This window comes from Felis catus, chromosome D1 (genome assembly GCF_018350175.1).
Source record: "Felis catus isolate Fca126 chromosome D1, F.catus_Fca126_mat1.0, whole genome shotgun sequence".
NCBI classification, from domain to species: Eukaryota; Metazoa; Chordata; class Mammalia; order Carnivora; family Felidae; genus Felis; species Felis catus.
In genome coordinates, this window is record NC_058377.1 from 77,030,519 (window position 1) to 77,046,900 (window position 16,382).

The 16,382-nt window shown below is 39.2% G+C and overlaps 1 protein-coding gene across 5 annotated transcripts in view; it reads left to right on the top strand.

Annotated features, from left to right (window-relative positions):
- The window catches only part of NELL1 (neural EGFL like 1), an 883,212-nt gene that overhangs the window by 823,435 nt on the left and 43,395 nt on the right, over window positions 1–16,382 (top strand). For 4 of the 5 annotated variants that reach the window (XM_003993068.5, XM_045039061.1, XM_045039060.1 and 1 more), the window contains one exon: window positions 14,238–14,378. The exons of the other annotated variant lie outside the window; for it this stretch is intronic. In XM_003993068.5, coding sequence (XP_003993117.2) covers window positions 14,238–14,378 — 141 coding nt within the window. The remainder of the gene's footprint in view (window positions 1–14,237; window positions 14,379–16,382) is intronic. 5 annotated transcript variants of the gene reach the window in all.

Here is a 16,382-nt window from a genome sequence, read left to right on the forward strand (position 1 = left end):
TGGGGGCTTTGGAAATCGTTATCTTAGGTAGAATTTGTCACTGCTCCATTGCAGACAGTTGTCTTTCGGCCTTAACATGGAGAAGCTATCTCTGAAAATCAGTCTTCTCATTACCCTTGTTTCTCTCAGTGACTGCATTTAAAAATGCTGAACTGACTCCATAAGCTGGGACTAGCCCTTTGTTTCTGAGACATAGCCTCAAGTTACCTCTCTGTTTCAATTTTTGAAATTCTAAGTGATCCAAGGTGTGTCCTCCAAAACACCCATCTGTAAAATTTCAGAAATTACAACATAGCTGTTTAAGATTAATTTTCTAGGGATTTATAATACATGACAACCTGACAGCCATAACGGAAGGTGCCACAGAAGCCTGGGTCCTTTGGACTGATGACATTTAGAAACCTAAGGGATGCAAGTGGGATCTGGGAAGTAGCTGACTAAGAGGACCCTAAACTCACTTTGCCCCACAAAGAGGTAACACTCACATCAGCATAAATTACCTGAAGACTGGCAGAACAAACTCAATCACCAAAAGTAGAGAACAGGCCATATGGAAGAAGGTAGGAAGGGTGGTGATGTGGTTTGGGAGAAAAATGGACCTTCACCACCTGTGGTCCAGAGAGAGCCTGGGTTGTGGAGAAGGGTGAGAAATAGTCACACTGGGGAAGAGGAATCCCTATAACATTTGGCTTTGAAAGTGAGAGGGGCTGAATTTCATGAGTTCTTATAACCAGTAATACTTAAAGCCTGAAATTTTAAAAATCAGCAGGCTCCACTCTGGAGTAGCTCCGAGGGCTTTAGGAAGCTGAGGCCTTGCCCTTAAAGAAACAACACATAAACAACCCACAGAGATAAAGCATAGAAGTAAAAGTTTGAAAAAGGCCTGGGACACATGGGAAGGAGACTGATTTACTCATCTCAGAGACTGTCCCAGAGAGGCAGGGAGCACAGAGAGACCCCCTTCAGGAACAAAGGAGCTGGCGCAAGCCATTTCTACCTGTTCCCCTCAACATAAACATAGGGCCACCTGCGGGAACCAGGCTGGTGCCAATACTCACCAGCAAACCTGCCTGCACCAAGCCCTGACCCCACACTTAGGCAGATCAAATATTTCTACTAAATCTTGCCTCAGTCCCAGCACTGCATTACCCAGAAGATTAGCCTAAATTTTGCCAGCACCCCATCTCCTCAATAACACTGCAGGACCTTAATTCTGGTGGCGGTGACAGCAGGTGGCATTTTGCAAACAGACCAGAACACAACTTATTAAAACACGCCCTACCCAGCTGGGAACCAAACGCTATCCACAACCGGCAAAGAGAGCCTCTTCAGACAATTGAACTGAAGGAAGAAAAGGCCAGGGCTACAGCAGGGTACACCCAACGCCTATAGGAGACAGTCCCTGAAGCAGCAGATCCTAAGGAGCAGGGAACACTGCACTCCAAGACACTATAGGACCTCTTCTTCATAAGGCCATTACCTTCAAGACAAAAGACAGAGCTGACTTTACTAACACACAGAAACAGATACACAGAGTTAGACAAAATGAGGAGACAGAGGAATATATCTTTAAGAAAATAATAGGACCAAATCATAGCAAGAGACCTAATTGAAAAAGAGACAAGTAATATGCCTGATAGAATTTAAAGTAATGATCATAAAGATACTCGCTGAACTTGAGAAAAGAGCAGAGGACATCACTTCAAATGGAGGACATTTAACAAGAGAAAAGAAAGAACCAATCAGAGATAATACAATTAATGAAATTTTAAAGTATACTTGATGGAATAAGTAGCTAGAGAAAGCTAGAAAAACCAGAAGAATGAATTAATGACCTGGAAGACAGAGTAATGAAAGTAATCACCTGAAGAAATGAGAGGGGGAAAATTATGCAAATTGAGACTAGCCTTAGGGAACTCAGTGACTCCACCAAGCAAAATCACATTTGCATTATAGGGCTCCCAGGAGAAGAGAGAGAAAAGGGGGGAGAAAATTTACTCAAAGAAATAATAGCTGACAATTTCCTGAATCTGGGGAAGGAAACAGATATCCAGATCCAGGTGACACAGAGATCCACCCAAGAAAATCATCACAAAGACATCCACACCAAGATATAGAATAATTAAAATGGTAATTAAAAAGTATTGATAAAAAAATTAAAAGCAGCAAGAGAAAAGAGTTAGATACAAGGGAAATCCCATGTCTTTCATGTGATTTTTCAGCAGAAACGTTACATGCCCGAAGAGAGAGTATCATGATATATTCAAGGTGCTAAAAGGGAAAAATCTGCAGCCAGGAATACTCTATGCACCAAGGGTATTGTTCAAAATAGGAGAGATAGATTCTCAGACAAACAAAAACTAAAGAAAGGCACCTGCAGATTGAAAGTGGGGGGATAGAGAAACATTTGTCATACAAGTGGATGGCAAAGCATGGGTAGCAATACTTATATCAGGCAAAATAGACTTTGGAACAAAGACTGTAACAGGCGATAAATAAGGACACTATGTAATAATAATGGAGACAACATGAAGATAAACAGTTGTAAATATTTAAACACCCAACATGAAAGCACCAAAATAACAAACATAAAAGAAGTAATCAACAGTAACAAATTAATAGTGGACACCCCACATACATTAATGGACATATCATCCAAACAGAAAAACAACAAGGAAACAGTAGCTTTGTTTGTTCGTTTGTTTGTATGTTTAACTAGGGCTTTTCTTTATTTTTTTAATATGAAATTTATTGTCAAGTTGGTTTCCATACAACACCCAGTGCTCATCCCAACAGGTGCCCTCCTCAATGCCCATCATCCACTTTCCCCTCATTCCCACCCCCATCAACCTTCAGTTTATTCTCAGTTTTTAAGAGGCTCTTATGGTTTGCCTCCCTCCCTCTCTAACATTTTCTTTTTTTTCCCTTCCCTCCCCTATGGTCTTATGTTAAATTTCTCAGTATCCACATTAGAGTGAAAACATATGGTATCCGTTTTTCTCTGGTGACTTATTTCACTTAGCATACCACTCTCCAGTTCCATCCACGTTGCTCCAAAAGGCCATATTTCATTCTTTCTCGTTGCCAAGTAGTATTCCATTGTGTATATAAACAACAATTTATTTATCCATTTATCAGTTGATGGATATTTAGGCTCTTTCCATAGTTTGGCTATTGTTGAAAGTGCTGCTATAAACATTGAGGTACAAGTGCCCCTATGGATCAGCACTCCTGTATCCCTTGGGTAAATTCCTAGCAGTGCTATTGCTGGGTCATAGGGTAGATCTATTTTTAATTTTTTGAGGAACCTCCACATTGTTTCCAGAGTGGCTGCACCAGTTTACATTCCCATCAACAGTGCAAGAGGGTACCCGTTTCTCCACATCCTTGCCACCATCTATAGTCTCCTGATTTGTTCATTTTAGCCACTCTGACTGGCGTGAGGTGATATCTCAGTGTGGTTTTGATTTGTATTTCCTTGATGAGGAGTGACGTGAAGCATCTTTTCATGTGCCCGTTGGCCATCTGGATTTCTTCTTTAAAAAGTGTCTATTCATGTCTTCTGCCCATTTCTTCACTGGATTATTTGTTTTTCGGGTGTGGAGTTTGGTGAGTTCTTTACAGGTTTTGGATACTAGCCCTTTGTCTGATAAGTCACTTGCAAATATCTTTTCCCATTCTATCGGTTGCCTTTTAGTTTTGTTGATTGTTTCCTTTGCAGTGCAGAAGCTTTTTATCTTCATGAGGTCCCAATAGTTCTTTTTTGCTTTTAATTCCCTTGCCTTTGGAGATGTGTCAAGTAAGAAATTGCTGCAGCTGAGGTCAAAGGGTTTTTTTCCTGCTTTCTCCTCTAGGGTTTTGGTGGTTTCCTGTGTCACATTCAGGTCCTTCATCCATTTTAAGTTCATCTTTGTGAATGGTGTAAGCAAGTGGTCTAGTTTCATTCTTCTGCATGTTGCTGTCCAGTTCTCCCAGCACCATTTGTTAAAGAGATTGTCTTTTTCCATTGGGTATCTTTCCTGCTTTGTCAAAGATTAGCTAGCCATACTTTTGTGGGTCCAATTCTGGAGTCTCTATTCTATTCCATTGGTCTATGCATCTGTTTTTTGTGCCAATACCATGCTGTCTTGATGATTACAGCGTTGTAGTAGAGGCTAAAGTCTGGGATTGGGATGCCTCCCACTTTGGTCGTCTTCTTCAATATTACTTTCATTATTCGGGGTCTTTTGTGGTTCCATACAAATTTTAGGATTGCTTGTTCTAGCTTCGAGAAGAATGCTGGTGCAATTTTGATTGGGATTGCATTGAATGTGTACATAGCTTTGGGTAGTATTGACATTTTAACAATATTTATTCTTCCAATCCATGAACACAGAAGGTTTTTCCATTTCTTTGTATCTTCTTCACTTTCCTTCATAAGCTTTCTATAGTTTTCAGCATACAGATCTTTTACATCTTTGGTTACGTTTATCCCTAGGTATTTTATGATTCTTGGTGTAATTGTGAATGGGATCAGTTTCTTCATTTGTCTTTCTGGTGATTCATTATTAGTGTATAAGAATGCAACTGAATTCTGTACATTAGTTTTGTATTCTGTGACTTTGCTGAACTCATGTATCAGTTCTAGCAGACTTTCAGTGGAGTCAATCAGGTTTTCCATGTATAATATCATGTCATCTGCAAAAAGTGAAAACTTGACTTTATCTTTGCCAATTTTGATGCCTTTGATTTCCTTTTGTTGTCTGGTTGCTGATGCTAGGACTTCCAACACTATGTTAAACAACAGCAGTGAGAGTGGACATCCCTGTCGTGTTCCTGATCTCAGGGGGAAAGCTCTCAGTTTTTCCCTATTGAGGATGATATTAGCTGTGGGCTTTTCATTACTGGCTTTTACGATGTTTAAGTATGTTTCTTCTATCCTGACTTTCTCGAGGGTTTTTATGAAGAAAATATGCTAAATTTTGTCAACTGCTTTTTCTGCATCTATTGACAGGATCATATGGTTCTTATCTTTTCTTTCATTAATGTGATGTATCATATTGATTGATTTGCAAATGTTGAACCAGCCCTGCAGCCCAGGAATGAATCTCACTTGATCATGGTGAATAATTTTTTTTTATATGCTGTTGAATTCGATTTGCTGGTATCTTGTTGAGATTTTGCATCCATATTCATCAGGAATATTGGCCTGTAGTTCTCTTTTTTTCCTGGGTCTCTGTCTGGTTTGGGAAGCAAAGTAATGCTGGCTTCATAGAATGAGTCTGGAAGTTTTCCTTCCCTTTCTATTTTTTGGAACAGCTTGAGAAGGATAGGTATTATCTCTGCTTTAAATGTCTGGTACAATTCCCCAGGGAAGCCATCTGGTCCTGGACTCTTATTTGTTGAGAGATTTTTGATAACTGATTCAATTTCTTCATTGGTTATGGGTCTGTTCAAGTTTTCTATTTCTTCCTGTTTGAGTTTGGGAAGTGGGTGGGTGTTTAGGCATTTGTCCATTTCTTCCAGGTTGTCCAATTTGTTGGCATATAATTTCTCATAGTATTCCCTGATAATTGCATATATTTTTGAGGAATTGGCTGTAATAATTCCATTTTCATTCATGATTTTATATCTTTGGGTCCTCTCCCTTTTTGTTTTGAGAAGTCTGGCTAGAGGCTAGAGGTTTATCAGTTTTGTTTATTTTTTCAACAAACCAACTGTTGGTTTCATTGGTCTGCTCTACAGTTTTTTTTTAGATTCTATATTGTTTATTTCTGCTCTGATCTTTATTATTTCTCCTCTTCTGCTGGGTTTGGGGTGTCTTTGCTGTTCTGCTTCTATTTCCTTTAGGTGTCCTGTTAGACTTTATATTTGGGATTTTCTTGTTTCTTGAGATAGGCCTGGATTGCAATGTATTTTCCTCTCAGGACTGCCTTCTCTATATCCCAAAGCGTTTGGATTGTTGTATTTTCATTTGCATTTGTTTCCATCTATTTTTTTAATTTATCCCTAATTGCCTGGTAGACCCATTCATTGTTTAGTAGGGTGTTCTTTAACCTCCATGCTTTTGGAGGTTTTCCAGACTTTTTCCCATGATTGATTTCAAGTTTCATAGCATTGTGGTCTGAAAGTGTGCATGGTATGATCTCAATTCTTATATACTTACGAAGGGCTGTTTTGTGACCCAGTATGCGATCTATCTTGGAGAATGTTCCATGTGCACTCAAGAAGAAAGTATATTCTGTTGCTTTGGGATGCAGAGCTCTAAATATATCTGTCAAGTCCATTTGATACAATGTATCATTCAGGGCCCTTGTTTCTTTATTGATCCTGTGTCTAGTTGATCTATCCATTGTGTAAGTGGAGTATTAAAGTCCCCTGCAATTACCACATTCTTATCAGTAAGGTTCCTTATGTTTGTAATTGTTGTATATATTTGGGGGCTCCCGTATTCAGCATATAGACATGTATAATTGTTAGCTCTTCCTGATGGATAGACCCTGTAATGATTATATAATGCCCTTCTTCATCTCATTACAACCTTTAATTTAAAGTCTAGTTTGTCTGCTATAAGTATGGCTACTCCAGCTTTCTTTTGACTTCCAGTAGCATGATAGATAGTTCTCCATCCCCTCACTTTCAATCTGAAGGTGTCCTTAGGTCTAAAATGAGTCTCTTGTAGACAGCAAATAGATGGGTCTTGGTTTTTTTTAATCCATTCTGATACCCTGTCTTTTGGTTGCAGCATTTACTCCATTTACATTCAGTGTTATTATGGAAAGATATGGGTTTAGAGTCATTGTGATGTCTGTAGGTTTCATGCTTGTAATGATGTCTCTGGTACTTTATGTTCCTTACAGCATTTCACTCACAGAATCCCCCTTATGATCTTTTTGTAGGGCTGGTTTAGTGATGAATTCCTTCAGTTTTTGTTTGTTTGGGAAAACCTTTATCTCTCCTTCTATTCTGAAAGACAGACTTGCTGGATAAAGGATTCTCTGCTGCCTATTTTTTCTGTTCATCACATTGAAGTTTTCCTGCCATTCCATTGTGGCCTGCCAAGTTTCTGTAGATAGGTCAGCCACCATTCTTATGTGTCTACCTTTGTAAGTTAGAGCATGTTTACTCCTAGCTGCTTTCAGAATTTTCTCTTTATCCTTGTATTTTGCCAGTTTCACTATGATAGGTTGTGCAGAAGATTGATTCAAGTTACGTCTGAAGGGAGTTCTCTGTGCGTCTTGGATTTCAATGCCTTTTTCCTTCCCCAGATCAGGGAAGTTCTCAGCTATGATTTGTTCAAGTACACCTTCAGCCCCTTTCTGTCTCTCTTCTTCTTCTCAAGTTCCTATGATATGGATATTGTTCCGTTTGATTGCATCACTTAGTTCTCTAATTCTCCCCTCATACGCCTGGATGTTTTTATCTCTCTTTTTCTCAACTTCCTCTTTTTCCATAATTTTATCTTCTAATTCACCTATTCTCTCCTCTCCCTCTTCAATCCGTGCTATGGCCACCTCCATTTTATTTTGCACCTCATTTATACCATTTTTTAGTTCCTTGTGACTATTTCTTAGTCCCTTGATCTCTGTAGCAATAGATTCTCTCCTGTCCTCTATGCTTTTTTCAAGTCCAGGGATTAGTTTTATGACCATTATTCTAAATTCTTCTTCCATTTATATTGCTTAAATCATTTTTGATCAATTTGTTAGCTGTCGCTACTTCCTGTTATTTCTTTTGAGGAGAATTCTTCCAATTCGTCATTTTGTGTACCCCCTGCGGTAGCTCCAAACTGCAGGGCACTTCCCCTGTGCTGTCCAGAGTATCTTGTGTTGGTGGGTGGGGCTGCAGTCAGACCCAGTGTCTTCCCCCAGCCCACCTTAGGGGCCACTGGTGTGTACCTTATCTTCCTCTCTCCCAGGGGCAGGAATTGTGGAGTGATGTGACCCCTGTCTGGGCTACCTGCACACTGCTAGGCTTGTGGTGCTGCTCTGATGGGATCTGGCCAAAGGCGTATTAGCCGGGGTGGATCTGCAAGTTGCACAGGGGCAGGATGGGCAGACTGAACTCGCTTTGCCATTGGGTGGTTCCTTGTGGGAGGGGCCCTGCATTGCTGGGAGGGAGTCAGTCCCGTGGGAGGGATGGATCCACAGAAGCACAGCGTTGTGTGTACGTGTGGTGCTAGCAGGTTCATTGATGGGAACTGGTTCCTGTTGGAATGTCAGCTGGGGGGTGGGAGAGGGAGATGGCTCTTGGCAGCACCTTTGTTCCCCCACCGATTTCTGTCCTTCCGGGGCTCAACAACTCTCCCTCCAGGCATCCTCTCACCCTCACTGCTCTCCAAGAGCAGAGCTGTTGACTTTTAACATTCCAGATGTTAAGTCCCACTCGCTGGCTGTCAGAACTCATGGAGTCCAGCCCCTTCACTTTTGCAAGCCAGACTTCAGGGGCTCTGCCTTGCCGGCAGGCTGCCCCTCCACCACCCCGGCTCCCTCCCGCCAGTCTGTGTAGCATGCACTACCTTTCCATCCTTCCTACCCTCTTCCGTGTGTCTCTTGTCTACACTTGCCTCTGGAGAGTCCATTCTGCTAGTCTTCCAGTAGTTTTATGGGTTATTTAGGCTGCTGTGGGTGGAATCTAAGGTATCAGCAGGAGGAGGTGAGCCCAGCATCCTCCTATGCCGCCATCTTCCCCACCATCCTCTATCAGGAAATGGTAGCTTTGAATGACACACTGGACCAGGTGGATTTAGCAGGTATATTCAGAACATTCCATCTTAAAGCAGAATACACATTCTTTTTAAGGGAACATTGAACTTTCTTTAGAATAGATCACAAATCGGCCACAAAAGGAATTTCAATGAATTCAAAAAGATCCAGTTCATACTGTGCATCTTTTCTGACCCAACACTATGAAACTAGAAATCAACCACAAGAAAAAGTCTTGAGAGAGCACAAATACATTGAAGTTAAATAACATGTTAGTAAACAATGAATGGGTCAACCAGAAAATAAAAGAAGTTAAAAAATACATGGAAACAAGTGAAAATTAAAATACAATGGTCCAGAGTATTTGGGATGCAGCAAAAGAAGTTCTGAGACAGAAATTTATAGCAACACAGGCTTACCTCAAGAGCAAGAAAAATCACAAATAAAAAAACCTAACTTTATACCTAAAGGAGCTAGAAAAAAAAAACTGAAGCCAGTAGAAGAGTAAATAGTTACAAATAAAAGCAGAAATCAATGATGTAGAAACTGAAAAACAATAGAACAGAACAATGAAACCAGGAGCTGATTCTTTGAAAAGATCAACAAAATTGATAAACCTCAGCCATACTCATCCCCCCAAAAAAGAGGACTCAAACAACATCACAATGAAAAGAGAAATAACAACTAACCTCACAGATATATATATATATATATATATATATATATATATATATATATACACACACACACACACATACATATATACAATTGTAAGATAATATTATGAAATAATTTATACTAACAAATTGGGCAACCTAGAAGAAATGGATAAATTTCTAGAAACATATAACCTACCAAAACTTAAGGAGGAAGAAACAGAATAACTTTCAACAAACAAAAGTCCAGGACCAGATGGCTGAATAGGCAAACTTTACCAAACATTTAAACAAGAGTTAATACCTATTCTTCCCAAATGATTCCAATAAGTAGAAGAGGAAGGAAAGGTACCAAATTCATTCTATGAGGCCATCATCACCCTAATATGATAACCAGATAAAGTTAACACCAAAAAAGAGAACTATAGGCCAACATCACTGATGAACAGAGATGCAAAAATTGTAACAAAATACTAGCAAATCAAATCCAACAATACATTAAAAAATCATTTACCATGATCAGGTGGGATTTTTTCCTGGGATGCAATGGTGGCTCAACATTCACAAACAGTGTAACACATCACGTCAATAAGAGTATAAAAATCACATGATCATGTCAATAGATATAGAAAAAGCATTTGACAAAGTACAACATTCACTCATTATTTGAAAAAAAAATCTCAACAAAGTAGATTTACATGAAACATACCTCAACATAATAAAAGCCTTATATGAAAAACCCACAGTGAACATCATAATGGGAAAAACCAAGAGCCTTTACCCTAAGTTCAGGTACAAAATAAGGGTGTCCACTCTCACCACTCTTATTAAATATAGTAATAGAATTCCTAGTAATAGCAATAAGACAACAAAAGAAATAAAAGACCTTCATACTGGTAAGGAAAAAGTAAAACTTTCACTATTTGCAGATGACATGATCCTATATATACAAGACCCAAAAGATTCCTCTACAAAATTACTAGAAGTGATAAATGAATTCACTAATATCATAGGATACAAAATCAGTGTACAGAAATCTGTTGCATTCCTATAGGCTAATAATGAAACAGCAGAGAGTGTAATGAAAACAATCCCATTTACAGTTGCACCAAAAATAATAAAATACCTAGGAATAAACTTGTCTGAAGAAGTAAAAGACCTGTGCTCTGAAAACTAAAACACTAATGAAAGAAAGTGAAGATGACATAAACAAATGGAAAGGTATTCCATGCTCACGGGTTGGAAGAACAAATACTCTTTAAATGTCTATACTACCCAAAGCAATCTACACATTTAATTCAATCCCTATCAAAATTTCAATAGGATTTTTCACAGAACCAGAAAAGTAATCCTATAATTTGCATGTAACTGCAAAAGACCCTAAAAGGCCAATGTAATCTCACAAAAAGAGTAACAACACTGGAGGTATCACAATTCCAGATTTAAAGTTATATTACAAAGTTGAAGTAGTCAAACAGTATGGCACTGGCATAAATAAGACACAAAGATCAATGGAACAGAATAGAAAGGCCAAACCCACAGCTATATAGTCAATTAATTTTCAACAAAGGAGGAAAGAATATACAATGGGAAACAGTCTCTTCAAATATTGCTGGGAAAACTGGACAGCTACATGGAAAAAAACCTGGACTGCTTTCTTGTACCATACACAAGAATAAAGTCACAATGGATTAAGGACATAAATGTGAGGCCTTAAGCCATATAAATCCTAGAAGTGAGCATAGCCAGTCATGTCTCTGAAATTGGCCATAGCAACATTTTCTGGATATGTCTTCTGAGGCAAGGTAATTAAATGCAAAAATAAACTATTGTGACTACTTCAAAATAAAAGTTTCTGCACAGTGAAGGAAACAGTCAACAAAACTAAAAGGCAACCTATGAAATGGGGGAAAATATTTTCAAATGACATATCCAATAAAGGTTTAGTATCCAAAATACATAAAGAACTAATACAGGGGTGCCTGGGTGGCTCAGTTGGTTGACTGTCTGACTCTTAGCTTCAGCTCAGGTCATGATCTCACAGTTCATGAATTCAAGCCCTGTATCAGGCTCCATGCTGGCCCTGAGCCTTTCCCTGCCCCACTTCCCCACTCGTTCTCCCTCTCTCTCTCTGTCTCTCTCTCATATAAATAATTTTAAAAAATTTTTAAAGAAATAATACAATTCAACACCCAAAAAACAAATAATCCAATATAAAAATTGGGCAGAAGGGGCGCCTGGGTGGCTCAGTGGGTTAAGCATCCGACTTTGGCTCAGGTCATGATCTCATGGTTCGCGAGTTCAAGCCCCGCATCAGGCTGTGTGCTGACAGCTCAGAACCTGAAACCTGCTTCGGATTCCATGTCTCCCTCTCTCTCTGCCCCTGCCCTGCTCACACTCTGTCTCTGTCTCTCAAAAAGTGAATAAACATTTAAAAAAATATATTAAAAAATTGGGCAGAAGACATGAACAGACATTTCTCCAAAGAAGACATACAGATGACAAACAGAAGAGAAACTCATGAAGAGATCATGAGTGATCAATGTTACTCATCATGAGGGAAATTCAAATCAAAACTACAATGAGATATCACCTCACACCTGTCAGAATGGCTAAAATCAACAACACAAGAAAGAACTAGTGTTGGTGAGGATGTGTAGAAAAAGAAACCCTCATGTATTGGGAATGCAAACGGGTGCAGCCACTGTGAAAAACACTATGGACATTCCTCAAAAATTTAAAAATGGAATCACCCTATGATCCAGTGATCACTCTACTGGGTTTTTTATCCCCCAAAATACAAAAGCACTAACTCAAAAGGATACATGCCCCCACCAACCCCCATGTTTATTGCAGCATGATGTCATATTAGTATTTCAGTGTATGTATTTTACCATAGCCAAATTATGGAAATAGCCCAAGCAAGTGTCCATTTACGGATGAATGGACAGAGATGTGGTATATATATACAATGGAGTATTATTCAGCCATAAAAGAATAAAATCTTGCCATTTGCAGTGACATAGATGGAGCTAGAGAGTATAATGGTAAGCAAAATAAGTCAGAGAAAGACAAATACTATATAATTTCACTCATGTGTGAAATTTAAGAAACAAACAAGGAAGTGAAAAAAAAGAGAAAACCAAAAAACAGACTTTTAACTACAGAGAACAAACTCATGTTACCAGAGGGGGGAGGGGGGATGCATGAAATAGCTTATGGGGATTAAAGAGCACATTTATCATTATGAGCACTGAGTAATGTATAGCATTGTTGAATCAATATGTTGTACACCTGAAATTAATATAATGCTGTATGTTAACTATACTGAAATTAAAATGAAAAAAATAATGAGGAAAAAGAAACCTAAGGGATGCTATGTGTCAAAGAACTATAAGGACTGTAGGATAACAAATCGTAAAGGAGGAAGGTGGCAGCCGGCAACAACAGCAGCAACAACACAAAGCTGGATTTGCCTAGTATAAAGAGCTGCACTTTTTCTCTCTTTACTTGGCTGGAATGCCATGACATGAGACTGACAGGTTGCAAGCTACATTCACAGCCCTGTGCACACCTTAGGACATGTCAAGGTAATAGAAACAATGGTAGCTGATTGCCCCTGAGATGATGCCTACAGCAGGGCACTGCTGAAAAAGATTCCAAAATGTGTTTTATTCGTGATGTGTTATATCCCAATATTAATTAGATTTCCATTTGTATAAGACTGTCATAGTTAAGATATTAACAGGAGAACTGGTAAAAGATTCCCAGGCAACAATTGCTGTATTCCAACAAATAATTACATGGAGAGATTCTCTAAAAATGAGCTGACCCTGGCATGACAATTGACAGCTCGTCTTTCTACAGTGGTGTCAACTCCTTCAGCTCAGAGGCAAGCCTCTGGGCTAGAGAATCTGTGCATGATCTAGGCATTTGCTTATGTGAAAAAGCCAGATCCTAGAGCAAACAAAGCCCAGAACATGTCCTTCCATCAGGAATGATTTGAAGAATGAGGATCTCTCATTGACTCTCATAAATCAAGTACTTAAGCTTTAAAAGAATTCTGAACAGGGGCATCTGGGTGACTCAGTGGGTTAAGCATCCGACTTTGGCTCAGGTCATGATCTTGCCGTCTGTGAGTTCAAGCCTGGCGTCAGGCTCTGTGCTGACAGCTCAGAGCCTGGAGCTTGCTTTGGATTCTCCGTGTGTACCTGTCTCTCTGCCCGCCTCTCTCTCTCTCTTTCTCTCAAAAATAAATATTTAAAAAATTGTAAATAAAGTAATTGGAGCAGTAGTTACCCAACTATGCTTCCCAAAACATTAGTCTCACAGGATCCTAGAGGTATCCCAAGAAAAAGTAACCCTCAGGCACAGAAATTTGGAAAACAGTGCATAGTATTCTTCTTTCTGAGCTTTGCAAGGCATATGAATATGCTGTCTCTTTGATACCGCTGTACAAAAGAAACCCGTTTAACACTATTTAACCTAGAGTTTCCTGAGCTTATTTATTCATAGATATTTCCAAGGAACAGCACACAATATCTGGAATTACTGTTTTGGAAACCATAAAGAAAAAGCCATATATACTCAATATCTAAAGTCTGCCAAACATCCTCAATTTACTTTTTGATTATGCAGAAGCCAACAAAACAGGATAGGATGTCTTCATGATCATCAGCTCTCATTTATTATTTAGTATATGAGAACACACCCATAGCATTCAATTTGTTTGGATTCGGGGGTAAAAATGGGATTTGATTTTTCCTGCGACTTTCATTTTGGGTGACTAACCAGTTTTAACTGCTATGTTGACATGAGCATGTTTTAGGTGTTTACTGAAAGGTTAGTGTCAAAAGAATTTAATGTCCTGGTGGGCTTGTGTTTTTCTCTGAGGCAGATATTGATGAATGCACAGAGGGAATCATTGAGTGCCACAACCATTCCCGCTGCGTTAACCTGCCAGGGTGGTACCACTGTGAGTGCAGAAGCGGTTTCCATGACGATGGGACCTATTCACTGTCCGGGGAGTCCTGTATTGGTAAGCAGCTTTTAGCCATGCCCTCATCCTTCTGGACCTTTGCAGGAGGGGCAGCCTGCTTTGGCACTCTTTTCAGCTTCTGTGTTAAAATATGACCCCTTGCTGGTTAAACTCATTAGTTTTCAAATTTCCTCCCTCAACAATTCAGGGATTAGGTAGGGATTATGCCGTGTGGGGTTTTAGGATTTTTATATGGAAACTGGGGCAGTCAGAGTATCAAAGCCTGAGTCTGTATGCTGTGGCTTTTAGTTCTTTTGAAGTAAAATCATGATGGCTTGCTGAAATTTTTAACAGTTTGAGAAACAGAAGTGGGAGAAGAAATACTACTAGACTGAGAAAGTTTAGTTTAAATTCCAGCTCTTATACTGCACCTCTGTGAGCCTTCTTCTGTGAAAGTGATAAAAGTAGAATAATGATATATATGTGTTGCCAGGATTAAGTGGGATACCACACATTTAAAAATTGTAAGCTTTACATTGTTATGCAAACATAATATAGCTGCATTAACCTTATTATTGTTATTACCACCATCATCCTTACAAAGTTTCCTTTCACCACTGTTCTGCTTGAGATTCTGTTAAATGCTGAACAGAGGAAATTAACAGTTTTTCATCTTCAAGACCCTACAACTTTCATAAAATACAAACAACTGATCAAAACTCTAATTGTTTCCGTGAGAACCTTGGCCATTCCACTTATGTCATGTCCTGTGAACTCAGCTAAATTCTTTAGGCTGATTTGGACAGACCTAAAGGGCAAGCATTCTGGCTTTGGGTCCAGACTGCTGAATTAGAAAATGCGAATTTGATTTTGAAAATTCATTCATTCTCTTGTCTTTGCTCGTTGCATATCTTTTTTTTTTAATGGTTGCTACTGAGATCCATCTAATGTTTTTCTGTTTTTCCCGACTTCTCCCCTGAGGTTGTTTTACAGTAAAGATGAATTAGGGAACAGTGGGTGCACAGCGTGAACTGTCCACCACAGTTTGACGCCACTGTTGAGAGGCATGCAGTATAGTTGTGAAAAGCATGGATCCTAGACCCAGACTCCCTGCAGTCAGAGTCTAGCTCTGTCATTTCTAAGTTCCCTGTGCCAAGATCTTATCTAGTCCACACCTCAGTTATCTCATCTGAAAAATGGAAATGTTCTATCTAGGTCAGAGGAGTGCTGGGAGAACTAGTTGAATTGACACCTGTTAAATGTGGACTGAATGTTAGTTACTGTTATCTTAAATTTTCCTACATATTCAGCACTCTGCCCCCGGCTCTGTATATGTTTCTTTTATTCTTAAAATAAAGATCTGTGACCTTAGGGAGAGGTTTCCATTTATCCTGGGTCTTCAGATACTTCCTTTACATTGGCCAAGAACTTCTGTATGTGTGTACCTCAGTGTGAATAAATGTTACGTGAATAGGCATAGATAGAATGGCAGTTGTTACTGAGAAATGGAGGTAGAGAGATGGAATACTGACATATGTGGTGTTATATTTGGGCACTAAAAATAAAAATGTCATTTTTAAACAGTGTATTTGACCTCATTAAATGGGAGACTCTTGGCTTTTTATTGGATAAAGGGGCTGAGAGATCACCTAGTTAAACCAATTTTATAACTGCTTGGACCTGCCATGGCCTTGCACACTTATGTGCCTTTGCTTATGCTCTCCCTTCTGGCTGGGAGAGAACAGAACTTTGAATCGAAGATGACCCTATCTTTTCTTTGATCATGTTGATTCATATACAAATTTCTGTTCTTTTTCCTCAATTCAGCTCATGTGCCACGAGACCCCCATGAGGCATTTTTTGATGTCTTCATAGGAGCTCTCACTCTTGTCCTCTGCTAACTGTAGCTTTACCCTGATGTATGTTTCTGTGGCTTGACACGCTGTACCACTGTCAGTATATTTGCTCTGTGAGTGTGAAATGGACTTCATTCTTCTGTCTCTTCAGTAAGACCCTTTAGTAGTTAGTATTCAGTCACTGAGAAAAATGCAACCACTTCATGTG